This window comes from Neofelis nebulosa, chromosome 4 (genome assembly GCF_028018385.1).
Source record: "Neofelis nebulosa isolate mNeoNeb1 chromosome 4, mNeoNeb1.pri, whole genome shotgun sequence".
Lineage (NCBI taxonomy): Eukaryota > Metazoa > Chordata > Mammalia > Carnivora > Felidae > Neofelis > Neofelis nebulosa.
In genome coordinates this window covers 71,589,996-71,603,612 of record NC_080785.1, presented here as the reverse complement: position 1 = coordinate 71,603,612, position 13,617 = coordinate 71,589,996, and the positions used below count along the sequence as shown (strand labels likewise).

At 40.5% G+C, this 13,617-nt stretch overlaps 1 protein-coding gene across 16 annotated transcripts in view; it reads left to right on the top strand.

Moving 5' to 3' along the window:
• The first annotated feature begins 560 nt into the window (after positions 1–560).
• PPP1R9A (protein phosphatase 1 regulatory subunit 9A) overlaps positions 561–13,617 on the top strand; it is a 326,344-nt gene continuing 313,287 nt past the window's right edge. For 6 of the 16 annotated variants that reach the window (XM_058725044.1, XM_058725035.1, XM_058725036.1 and 3 more), the window contains exons 1-2: positions 1,276–1,591; positions 2,875–4,488. In XM_058725044.1, the coding sequence (XP_058581027.1) occupies positions 3,097–4,488 (1,392 nt within the window). In that variant the 5' untranslated portion in view covers positions 1,276–1,591; positions 2,875–3,096. Of the gene's footprint in view, positions 692–1,021; positions 1,135–1,273; positions 1,592–2,874; positions 4,489–13,617 lie in introns of those variants that run through there. The other 10 variants (XM_058725045.1, XM_058725037.1, XM_058725040.1 and 7 more) reach the window with 7 other exon arrangements.

Here is a 13,617-nt window from a genome sequence, read left to right as displayed (position 1 = left end):
CCTAATTAATGTGCCAAATGGCATTTTGGACACACTTTCATTTTATATTTCTATGAGAGTTATGGTTTACCCTCTTGAAAAATTGTCTTTTAGTCGTTTTTACTCTATGGAGGTTTTGGAGGATTGGCTTAAAGATCTACATTGACAGACATGATCAGTTTCATAAACATTGCCACAAAAAAGACACTTGGGGTATCTTTTTAGGGAGGAGGTAGGAGTGGGCACTGAGCATTTATAAAAGAGGAGGGTGGGGGGCTGAGCAAGTCAGAAGACCTCCTAATCCTTTTCCTTTTAACAATGGAGACTTGAGGTCAAGGTGGGTGTTAGGCCAGGCAAGGCGGCCTAGGTGTGGGCCAAACCGGCCTAGAGAGTAGCCTGGGGTTTTAGATGCCCTGGGGTCATGAAGTTAACTGCATACTTTGTGCAGGCCCAGTAGCAAGCGGACCAAGAGCCCAGTTTCTGCCGAACTAACCCCGGTAGCAGAAAGGCGGACGGGCCCCAGAAGGGCAGGCCTTGCCCTAGGCCGGGGAGGCCCCTAGCCCACGGCCGAGGGGGTGGGGCGGCCTCGCCTCGGGCCGGTGCTTTTCGCCCTCGGTTGGCCGCCAGAGGCTCCCTCTCTCTCTCCCTCTCCTGGGATTTTGCTGCCGGGCTCCCTCTCTCTGCGGCCCTAGAGTTAATCCCATCAGCCGAGGTGAGGCACCTGTTACCCTGGGCCTTCCTCATCCCCGCGGCCTCTCTCCCACTACACCCTGGCTCCCGGGCGGCCCAAACGGCCCGCAGCGGGTGACCGCACGTGGGCCAAGCCCCTTCCGCGCCCCGACCCCCCTCCCCGGGCCGGCCCGAGTGGGCGAGCGTGTCGCGGCCCGGGCCGCCGCCCGCCCGCAATGGCGTTGGGGAGCGCAGCGCGCCTCCCGGGGCCGCCCGCCGCGGGCAGGGCGCGCGTGGGGGCCGCGGCGCGAGTGGAAGCGGCCGCCGCAGCCGCCCTCCGCGCTGCGCCGTGAGCGGCGGGTGGAGGGGCGCCGTGCGGGCCGGCGCGGATAGAGCCGCGGCCACAGTGGGGCGGGGGGCGCCTCTGAGGAGGGGGTGGGAGCCGCGGCCGTCCGACCCTCCCCGCCGGCGGCGGCTCCCGCTCGGGTAAGGGGGAGGCTGTGCGCGGGGCGAGGAGTTGGGGAGGGTGGAGATGAAGAGGAAAAAAATCGGGATGTACAAAGGCTGAGTTGCAGGCTGGGGGTGGGGGTGGGTTGTGGTTGGGGAGCGATAGGTTGAGGATCGGAGGCATTATCAGTGGGATCTATTGTTTCCTGGCACATTGGGAGGAAAAACAAAGGGATTTATTATCATTACCCTGTAATTTTTTTTCTTTTTCTTTTTTTAATGTGGCCAAGGAGCTCGGCTCTCTCGGTGCCACACTGGGATCCGCCTGGCAGCCGCCGGGAGCCGCAGCCAATGTGTTAGGACTTCAGGTGCTTTTTGGCACAAAGCTAGACTGCGACCTCCTACCATAGCGCTTGGCGTCACCTGCTCTCCCGGCCCTGCCCCGGGGCCGAGGGATTGCGTCCCGAACCAGGCTTGGGAACCGGCTGCCTCTCAAGTTGGTGTTATTTATGTTTGTCTTTTGTGAGGGCAGGTTTTGAGTCCCCCGGCGGCCTCATCTCCCCCGCCCCCGCCCCCTCGGGTTCGAATTGGCCGGGGAGGGCGTGGGGTGTATGTGTGTGTGGGGGGAGGGTGTGTAAGGCTTAAACAAATGTCAGTGTACAAGGAGATTGTCGATGCTTTACCAAAAAACAGGCACCACACTCTCAAGCCTTTCTTGTTTGTCTGCATGGGCCATGCATGCGTGCTGGGCCAGGAGCCGAGTTTGGAGGCGGTTTCAGTGAAAGTGTGTGCTTCCTCAGCTGATTGTGCGTGAGGGTGATATGGCTCGGCCTAATATTAAAAGACAAAACAAAGCAAAACAAAATGAAAAATCTTTAGCACGACATTGTCTGCGCCTCAGCAGCTCTTGAAGTATTTGATTACTGGCATATTGATATAAAATCCAGCTGTGGGCTAGTGGAGACCAGCAAGCATGCATTGCGTTGCATTTTGAGCTTGTAGGAAGTTAGAGTCAAGTAGGAATAAACAAATCAGGGTTATGAGAAGAGGTTTCATGTTATGTTTGCTTTCTGATCGTCACGTTCTCCTACATTTATTCCCATGATATTCTACACCTCACTCTATAATGAATACTATCCACTCTTAGGAAACTTCCAAATATTAGATGTAACTGAACTTAGAGTGAAAGTTACTTTCATGTGAGAACTTTCTTCTGCTTGTTTTGGTCTGAAATGTACTAATGTTGTTTTGGGGATGCTGCAAATCAGAATATTGGACCAGAAAGAGTGAAATAAGCCTCTGTAGGCATATTATGGACTTTGTAAACATAGAATCCAAACTTTGAATTGTGCTTACCCAGAAAGAATAAATTCTACCTGATGTGGAGCATCCCAAATGAAATTCGTTTTTTTTTTTTCCTGGACAGTTTGATGATATCTTAAAGATCTAGGGACTGCTGTTTTGTTTTTTTTTTTAAGACCATTCACAAAAGCAACCAAAACTTAGTCTAAAGTAGTGTGCTTATGTGTAACTCGTGTGTGTATTAGTGTGTGATTTCGGTAGGGACCTCCAAATTGTGTTTGAAACATTTTTGTTACCAAGGACCAATCAGAGTTATAACTTTTAAATTCTTGGCTTTTAAATGACCATTTCAATAAGTAATTTTTTTTTTCTGTTTGATATATGACTGAGTCACTTTGAAAAGTGTATTCTTGGTTGACTAAACGTAAATTTTCAAATAAGTAAATGAATGCAGAAATTCATTCTTTTCTATTACAGATGAACCTCTAGTCTTGCTTTGAAAAAGCCATTTTGTGTAACTCTTGACTGAATAATTTCCTAATACACCTGTTGGGAGGATCACTGATACAGTATGCCATTTGAGAGGTACTTTTTCTTGACCAAATACTCTCTTGGTGATTAGAGAAGAGAGGTGTTTTGTTTTTTTGTTTGTGTTTTCCTGGTCATTATGAACATTGGCTTTTCACCCCTGAAGTAAAAATGTTGAAAACCGAGTCTTCAGGTGAACGAACCACTCTCAGAAGTGCCTCTCCTCACAGGAATGCATATAGAACTGAGTTCCAGGCACTGAAAAGTACCTTTGACAAACCCAAGTCAGATGGGGAACAAAAAACAAAAGAAGGTGAGGGCTCCCAGCAGAGCAGGGGGAGGAAATATGGCTCCAATGTCAACAGAATTAAAAATCTATTTATGCAGATGGGTATGGAACCCAGTGAAAATGCTGCGGTCATTGCCAAAACAAGGGGGAAAGGTGGACCTTCATCTCCACAGAGAAGAATGAGGCCCAAAGAATTCCTGGAAAAAACAGATGGCTCAGTTGTTAAGTTGGAGTCCTCTGTTTCAGAACGAATTAGTAGATTTGACACAATGTACGATGGCCCTTCATATTCTAAGTTCACAGAAACTCGGAAGATGTTTGAGAGAAGTGTGCATGAGTCAGGACAAAACAGCCGCTATTCCCCAAAGAAAGAGAAAGCTGGAGGGAATGAACCTCAGGACGAATGGGGTGGCTCCAAGTCCAACAGAGGCAGTACTGATTCCTTGGACAGCCTTAGCTCCCGGACGGAGGCTGTTTCCCCAACTGTGAGTCAACTGAGTGCAGTATTTGAGAACACTGATTCCCCCAGTGCCATGGTTTCTGAGAAGCCTGAAAACGAATACTCAGTGACTGGGCATTATCCCCTGAATCTACCGTCTGTTACTGTTACAAATCTTGACACCTTTGGTCACCTTAAGGATTCAGATTCTTGGTCTCCTCCAAGCAAACACGGTGATGATGCAGAGGATGCTCAGAAGAGTAATATAAGTCCGGTACCAGAAGTGGCTTCGAAAAGTACCTCTCTAGCTTCAGTGCTTGGTGAAGAAACACAGCAGAGCAAGGAAGCCGAGGACTCCACATCTAACCAAGAGACTCCTGACAGAATTGACAGAGATCTTCCTGAGGAACCTTGTGCTGCAAATAAGGCGATGCCACAGTCTGAAATCCTTTCACCACAAAATGTACCTTTAGAAGATGCCGAAGCTAATTTAGTTGGGAGTGAGGCAGCAATGCATCAGAAGAAAGAACTTGCAGGTGGTGATTTTACCTCTGCTGATGCTCCTGGATCCAGTTGTGGAAAGGAAGTACCCGAAGATTCAAATAATTTTGAGAGTTCCCATGTTTACATGCACAGTGACTATAATGTGTATAGGGTAAGATCCAGGTATAATTCAGACTGGGGAGAGACAGGCACTGAACAGGATGAGCAGGAAGATAGTGATGAAAACAATTACTATCAACCAGATATGGAATACTCGGAAATTGTTGGATTGCCAGAAGAAGAAGACATCCCAGCAAATAGGAAAATTAAATTTAGTAGTGCTCCAATTAAGGTAAGTATGTTTTCTCAGTTTGGTTTTGAAGTTTTTCCTAAGTTTGTTTGTGTTTGGTTTTGTCTTTTTTTTTTTTTTTCCCTAATATTTGGGCCTAAATGTTTGCAGCAAAGATTTGACATCTCTAAGGATTTTGAGGTTGTTGAGATACCCGTGTTGTCAGGTGATTTTAAAAGTTTGGGAGAGATCCACATATTTCCTTAATATGCTTTATGGTTGCATAAACCAGTATTGGCTAAGAGTAAAGTTGAAGAAGTTTGGGGATTGTGAGATACATTCCAATGGACTGGAGTATGAATGACATGTACACTGAAAACCAGGAGGGTTAGTTTGAAACAGAATTACCTCTTTAACTGATTTTACCTAAAATTAGCCAGAAGTAAGAAAATTTCCTGAATCCGAACACTCTAGGATATGAGGTATAATGTACAATGGGAGAGTTATGGTGACCTTGAAATAATAGTCTTATTTACTTGCTTAAAACATCTGAGTTATCTCTTACTTGAGTGTAAGTGGATTGTGAGGAATGTTGAAACTTATCTCTTTTTTTGTACTGCTACTTGGTAGTGAAAGTTTGATTCATGGAAATATATTAGCGGACTTAAATGCTTTAATTGGAAAGCTATGACTGTAAGTAGCTTTGAGTTCAGGATTTGTGATGTAGCACTGAAATGAAATTTTATGAAAGGAAATTAAATTGATTTGTCATTCCGGGATATATTTTTACCTCTTAAAAACTGAATAAATGCCAGTTGAATTCAGATTCTCTATTCTAATGACTTCACTTAGTTAACATTCGGTATTGAAGAAATAGCACAATGTACATCAGTAGCGGGTAGTGAAACATTATTAGCTGATAACGGCAATAGGGGCAGGAGGTAGTGGGTTGAATATCACAGTCTCCTTGGAGTGGTTTTTCAAAGTGTACTTGCACACCAGCTCTGTCCTAAGATTGTGGCATGCCCTCCTAGGGGAATCTGGAAGGTTGCGGTGGTAGAATATGTAGTCTGAAACCACTTCCTAGGGACTTCTAGCTTATCCAATATGTATGTGTCATACATAGATTTGGAATTTGATACGGTATATTTTAAAAGAATCTAAAATCACTGTCTGTTGTTATTTCCACCTTATGAAACTTCCATATAAGGCTGTAAGATCTGTAGATTTACAGAGCAAAGAGAAATTTGACTTTGTCTTAATTATGAAATACTATTTTGAAATAAAGTGATAACCTGTGAAATTATTTATGGATGTTAGCAGGCGAACTTTCATCTCATTAGTGTAAGACAAAAGCTCTGGGTCAGAATGGGCCATGTCAAGTTAAACTATGTTTAAAATAACTGTAGATGTGTTATAAAATAACTAATATAGTGTGGTTTCAGAGTAAGCCAAGTTTCTTTGCTGTGCTTTTCCACTTTCCTTTGTGAGCCTTTCCCCTACTCCCTGCCCCCCCCCCCCCCCCCCCCCAATTCTAGGCTCTCTCTTTAGAGGTGTCTTTCCCTCAGGCCTAACCAGAGAGCTCCAAAATTTCACCATGCGTGTTTCCTTCCCAAGTGTTCTCCTTTGAACATCATCTTTTTACCCCTTAGGAAGAAAGCAATAAGATTAAATTGTTTCACATTGAGCAAGGCAGGAATAACTGAAATGAACTCTTCAAGGAGTTTGTTAAAACCAGTGACTAACTCCCTAATGGGGATAGCAGCTTATGAAAATTTATCAAGTCCAGCACTACCTACTCAACCAAAAGAGGCACCAGCCTTGTATTTGGGTCATGTGCTGCCCCAAACGTAACTGCACAGTAATAGATGTAATGAATTTTAAAGGATTTCTCTTTGAAATATGGCTGTTTATATGTGAACAAATCAGGTTTGGGGTATGATATTCTGAAATTCAAGTGATTTTTCCCCCCTACTATTGCTTATAAAAAAAGCATTTTGCCTCTTAACTGTCATGTAATAAAGAAACTATGTATTTCATGCAACAAAGAATAAAATAGATTACATGCATAAAAGTTTAGCACATTTTATCAAGAACATAGATCAAGATTAAGGTTTGTGAAGCAAAAATAATGCACTGCGTTTTAGTGGGCAGTTAACAGTACTAGTTGGAGTGGATTAAGTTTGCAAACAAAAGATTCATTCTTAGCCCTTTGTAATGAATAAGACAATTGCTCTTTGTTGTTGTTCTGATTGTTTAGCATGTGAGTGGATTCACTTGGGAATTTTGAGAGCTACTTTTCTACTGGTGGTGGTGATGGTAGAGTTTAGATTATTCTCCAATTAAGATTTTTGCCTCAGAGGGTGGTAATAATTAAATTCAATAAGTATTTATTGAAGGCTTGTCATGTGTCTGTTTTCATGCTGTTAGCTGCAGAAGACACACAAATCTGTAATGTTACCTCTTTCTTATGTGAGCTGGTGGAGTCAATTCTTAAACTTGATATTTAAAACCCACATAACAGTCTGAAAACCTGTGCTGAAATGTCTAATGTCCTATGAGGACTTTAACTGTCCTTGGCTGTGCTAAATGCATGGACTGAACAGGATTTGATAGACCATTTGGAAGGGAGAAAATGCTGAGCCATTCCCTATGTATGTTTCCTTATTCTTTTTATAAAGATTCACTTATGGGATGGTAGATTATGATTTCCAACTTAAATCTTTTTCCTTTGAAATTTAAACATACTTCCTCTTTTAGCAACAATAAGTGGACATATTCCTTACAAAAATGATCTTTAGAACTTTTATATTCTTTTCCTGATAGTCTCATCTTAAGTCTTCACCAGGGTAGAATTTCTCAACACTTTCAGACTCTTGTTTTACGTCTTGTTTATGATCTTTGTATGTGTGATCATGTCCTCAGTTTTTATTTCAATTCTTCTATAGATGCCTTGAGTCTGTATTTTCCTAAGATACCTTAAATCTGGACCTAGAAAAACATCAGAGTAATAGCTGATCTTCCCTGTGTAGCATATTACTTATAAATAATTGTTGGTAAAATTTAGAAATGCATTGTTTCTTAATGGATTGGTTGATGTGTTTCATAGTGTTGTCAAAAATGGGATTAATCATGGAAAATATAAAATCCAAGTTTGAGATATGGAATGAGAGTGTTATGAACCATGCTAATTTGAGATGTGGAATTATGCCTTCATTCTCAGGAATTTCTCAAAACCAAGAGATCCAATTCATTGAATTTGCTTTAAATGAATCCAGGATAGAAAAGGTGACATTTTTCATTGTTTCCCCCTCCCCCCCCCCATTATTTCAGAACATTTACTGAGCCCTTGCTATGTGTCAGGAACAATGCAATATACAATAAAATGTAATAAATGCATAAAATGACCGGAGCTGATCAGGTCAGCGAGTGCTGGTAGATGGAAATGTATAGCCCATTAAGGACGCTTCTCAGGCTATTCTGCTCAACTGTTCTTCGATATTCTTTCTTAGGTCACTGCAACCTTCTTAAGGAAGTTCTAACCCTTTCTCTGTTTCCGGTAGCCTTTTGTCCTTTGGATAGGTGTTCTTGAAACACAGCAGAGATGAAAAAGATTATTTTCCTAGTTTCCAGCAAGAGGGAGATTATAGGGTTAATGATAGGGTAAGATATATTGCGCTGTACTTTTCTGAGTGTTTTCTCAAACTGGAGCTTTACAGAGCTGAGATTCAAAGGAGAATCACCAAGGGCAGTATTGCTTCTCTAAACCTTACATGATACTTGTTGAAAGTGGGTCTCAGCATTCTCTATCTCTTCTGGAACTCTGAGTTGGTACACAGGGCGTATATGAGACTTTATATTCAGGATACTGTTCAGAATGTAGTGCTGAGATCCAAATTTCTGTCTTTTTCTTTCTTCAGATAGTCTCCCTCGGTGCTCTTAAACTTTAATATGCTTATAAATCACCTGGGGATCTTTTAAAATGCAGATTTCCAATTCAGTAGGTATTTTGTGGGAAATTATCTGGATGCAATGGTTAGCCTCCAAGTACACTACCAGCATTCCTACAGGTTGTGGAATAGATAGGCTCAACAACCAAATTAAATGTTTGAATCACACTGTTTCAAACACACAGCCAGTAGCAAGAGGAAAGCCATGGGGTAAGTTAGCACACTTAAGGTGCAAAGGTTGAAAGGACCACACTATGGGAGGCTTGGGTACACAATATTCATGTGTCCTGACTCTCTTTCACATCACTCTTCCCATTGAGGGTGTGGTTATGAGGGTCAGAGTTGATTTTTGAGTAAGGGCTCTACGTACTCGAATACTCTGGGCTCATGATAATTCTTGCTCTATAGAAGAGAGTAGGTACAAGTACACTTACATACAACTGTAGTTTTGCCAGTTTCCCTGGTTTTATTTGTGTTTCTTGGGTAAAGCACCTGTGGGTCTGGAATAAGACCAGGATGGGCGTCCTCGGTGGGTGGCTGATATGGAGATGATACAGCTGCCAGTCCAGAGATAGAATGATGATGATTTAGTCTTTCCATGTCTTTCTTTCTACAAGTGAACCTCTCGTTTGTTCCATCATATTTTCTATTTGGGGATGTCTTATGGCTTACTAACTTAACTATTTTTAACACATCTTATGAATTTTGCCTTTGTTTTAGAAGTTCATAGGCTTTTATTATCTATACCTAATTGGGTCTCTTGAGTGTTGCCTTTACCTCATAAGCTATTAGCTTCCTTACCATCAGTGACTATCACTTCTTAGGAGTTTTATCCATCCCATTTATTTTCTTGACCTTTATAACAGAATTTAATATTCTTGAATAATACAGCAGATTCACAGAACATTAGGTCTCAGGTGACACTGTGCATTCTCAAGTGGGTGCTGAGGCTGCCGGTCAACAGATCACTCTTTGGAATCTGATTGTGAAGTACAGTCTTTTGGCTTCTGAAAGGAGCCGGTCACAAAATGTTGGGGAAGCCCATTTAACACATTTGCTTTCCAGATCCATCTGCTGTGGCTGTTTGTGTAAAGTAATATCCTTTGCAGCTGAAACAGGTGTAAAGTAGTAATGTGCATGATGTTTCTGGATACCAGAGTGGATTATGATTCCTAAAAAGTTTGGGTCATTAAAATGTCACATCCTAGACTCTTGTGTGGTCTAAGTTTTTAATTATGAAAGAACAGGAGAAAGAAGTTCTTGATAGACTCAGAAATTCCATTTTCTTCTTTTTTTTTGGAAGCCCAAATTAATAGACAAGAGAGAATATAAGGATTGTCATCTTATTTAGTTTTTTTTTTTTAATTTGGATAACTTGGATGTCATAATATTTAAGTTGGACTTCTTTAAAATTTTGATGTCTTGTACCTGTGGCTTATAACTAGGTAAATATATAAAACATTTTAGCGTACTCTGTAAATCCAATAATGAGTATTTACTGAATGAACCCCTTTTCTAATATTGAGTGTGTACACAAATACCTCTTTTCTATTTCACTAAATGTTGGTCATTTGGTATATAGAAAGGGATTCTTTACTACAGCAAACTATTAATAGATGTTTGCTGGCATTTCTTTTAGTAGAAAGGTTTAGTTTTTCGGTTTTTGTATCATCCATAATGTTTTGTCTTCCCATGTAAACTTACCTACAAAGGATGCTAGTTGTTGCGTTAATGGGTTTTAAAGGTAAGAGTAGCTGAATTTTGGAGAAAATAATTTTCTGTTATGTTATCCATACCTTGTTTACCTTATTAACCCAGTTACATGCCCATCAATAGTAATTTGATTTAAATCTCATCTTCACTAGATTTTTTTTTCTTACTTCTTCACTACTCAAGGACAGAAAAAGTATTGGAATTTCTTTAGAGAAATACAGTTAGATCTGGGATAAATTCTGTACGAGCAAAACAAATATTGGTATATTAAACTCTGAATATCATTTGGTTTTTGTGAGGTTATTTAATTTACTTAATATTTTTTTCATAATTTTCTGTGCCCTTCCTTTTTGGATCTGTTTCGTTTTTATTCTTTTGCTTCATTATATTCTACAGTTCTTATTTTGAATGGGAATAAATGATTCATACTTTTTCTTCCTGGTCACTTAAAAATTTTCCTCCTGGTTCTCATTTTTTTCATTTTGGCTTGTGACATAGAAACTTAAAGATGAAAAATACTTCAAGGTAATCTAGTGTAATTTTCCACTCAGTTCAGTTAGCTCTTCAATAGCACATTGCTGACAGATGATCATTCGGCCTCTGCTTTAATAATTCCACCTTTGGGGAGTTTATTATTTTTCAAGGTGAAAGGAAAGTTAGAAGAAGTGTGTGTATGTGTGTGCGTGTGTGTGTGGAGTTGTAAAACATTGTGAATGTGCTTATTTTCATTTATTTTTAATTTGCAATTGTTTTATTGAGATAAAATTCAAATAGCATAAAATTCACCATTTTACAGTGCGCAATTCACTGGTTTTCCGTATATTCACAGTGCTGTGCAACCATCACTATTATCTAATTGTAGAACATTTCCGTCACCCTAGAACAAAACCCTGTGCCTGTTAGCAGTCACTCCTAATTTCCCTTTTTCCTGTATCCTCTAGCAAACACTAATCTGCTTTCTGTCTCTATGGATTTGCCTCTTTTGGACATTCATATAAATGGAATCATGGGCATGCTTTTTAAAAGGGATGTGGGGGGGGGGGGGGCGGCGCCTGGATGGCTCAATCGGTTGTGTCCGACTTCGGCTCCGGTCATGATCTCATGGTTTGTGGGTTCGAGCCGTGCATTGGGCTCTGTGCTGACAGTTTGTTTAGAGCCTGGAGCCTGCTTCAGATTCTGTGTGTCCCTCGCTCTCTGCCCCTCCCCACACACTCTCCCTCTCTCTCTCTCTCTTTCTCTGTCTCAAGAATAAATAAACATAAACAAATTAAAAAATAAAGGATGTAGGAGACACCAGGAGTTTGGCTTGCGATATGTTAAAATTTAAGATATCCTGAGGACAGCAGACTATGGGAAAGTCTAAAGGGTAGGGGCAAGAGAATTTTCTGGGTGCTGACATGGTCTAAAGATTAAGTGACAAGAGGTGGGAGCAACAGTTGCTGTCTGCCCCTTATGCAATTCCATGGAGAGAGGAGAAAACAAAAAACAAAAAACAAAAAACGGAGGAGACAGCAGGATCCAGGAAGGGATGAGGGTATTTGTAGGGATGAGGGTATTTGTAGGGATGAGGAAGAATGGTGTCTGTGGCAAAGAGGATGGTTGGAGCAACACTGCGCTTCTCTTCGCGTTATCTGAAATTGCTACTGATGAAGCCCAAGTGTTTGCTTCAGCATGAGGTATCTTTAAAAGCACAAATAGTACTAATGCTGATTCCATCTTTATGTTGGTTTTAGCACAAGGGACCCTTGTCCTTTTCTGATGATCTGGTCAGCTTATTTCCATCCTCCTGCTCTTACGTTGTTGCTTTCATTATCCTTTTATGTTGATTGAAATTGTTCATAGACTCTTTATATTTAAAATTCTCCTCACTCTCCAATATTTTAATAAAGATTTCATATGCCATACTTGCTGTTATCTGTAATATAACCATTTAGGAGATGAGTAATTTGGGGCAGGCATTTATTTAGTTAATTGCACATTGTTTACTGAAGCATAGTATATATATTGCTATTAAATATTATTAGCTGGTAATGAAAGTAACACCAAGAGTGACTTGGTGTTCTGTAAACTGGATAAATCTGCCTCTTGAGGCCTTGGTTTTCTTATTGATAATTGAGACTGTCTTACTTGTAAAAGACCCCTTCTCAGCTTTAACATCTTGTGGTTCTCTAATTATCTCTTACACATATTTGTATAATAAGTACCATTATCATAAATGTGCTATTATTTCAAAGGGAAAATTTTGGACATCTTTTGTTGGAATGTGGAAGTGAATTTATATTGCTCTTGAGAATGATATTTATGCTATAGATTATAGTAAAAACTTTAAAATGGTTGAAGTTTTAAATCCAAGGGAGTACATTTTTATAGAGTGGCTTTTTAGAGCCACTCAACTTTTGAAAGTATGGGTTGAACTATATATTAAACACCCTGCTGAAGAACCTAAGAATAAAGAAATGTTTTGTAATATGGTTGCTGACATATTAATTGCTTCACTCACTTTTGTTCTGGAAATAGCTTCATAGCACAGTTCAACATGAGTGAGATATTGATAAAAATTCCTAATTTTCCAGTCTAACTTTCTCTCATGCATCTATTCTTACAAAAAGGACAATGAAACAGGCAGAATATAAAGATATTTTATAAAATAAAAATTTTATTTTTCAGGAGGAGGAAAGTTTTTCTCTTCACTTACATCTGTTTTCAGAGAGATTTAAGAAAGGCATTTGTAGAATTAAAACTTTCCTCCAGATATTTATGTCTCAGGAAAAGTGGTTTTAAGTGAAATGGCTCATAGACCTGTTAGTCTCCTCCCTTTTTTAAGTCAGATAATGAATTTTATTTTGTGGGAAGATGATCTTCCAAGTTAGTTTCTACACCAGCTGAAATACAGTGGCTATATTAGAACACATATAGGTTGACAAGGGTCAAAAAAGATAAACAATCATGATTATGGAGCCTTCTTTCCTGGAGTGACCAGGTGAGAGGCTGCCAGAGTAACTATCTGTGGAGTTCTCCCCTTGATGCTTTTGGACTGGCCTCGCCCTAAGAACCTGGGTGACTCACTGCCTTCAGTCTGTCACTGTACAGCGAGGGGGACCCTTGTCCACTTCAGAGCTCTCCTCTAAAAATTACTTTCTACTTCTACTCCTCTTTCAAAGTATGTCAGGATAGAGTTGTGGGGAGGGTACATTCATGCCGGAAAATTTGTCTAATCTTGAATACAAGGATTTTAAATAGTACTGAGTCAGAGGTCCCTGTTCAGGGTTTTGAAGAGTTTTCTTTCCTGTGTAAAGGACCTCCACAGAGGAGACGGAAAAGCAGGCTTATTGGTTGGCATTTAAAATCCACTTGTGAGTCACTGCGGTATTGATGGGTTCTTTTACTAAGTACTTGTTTCAGATAAAATGGATGTGCAAAGTTGTTTTGTGGAAAGAAAAAGACATAAATTCACACTGTTCACTTTGAACCTATCTATCTGTCTATCTATCTATATCTATCTATATTGATGTTAGAAAGTTTAAGATTG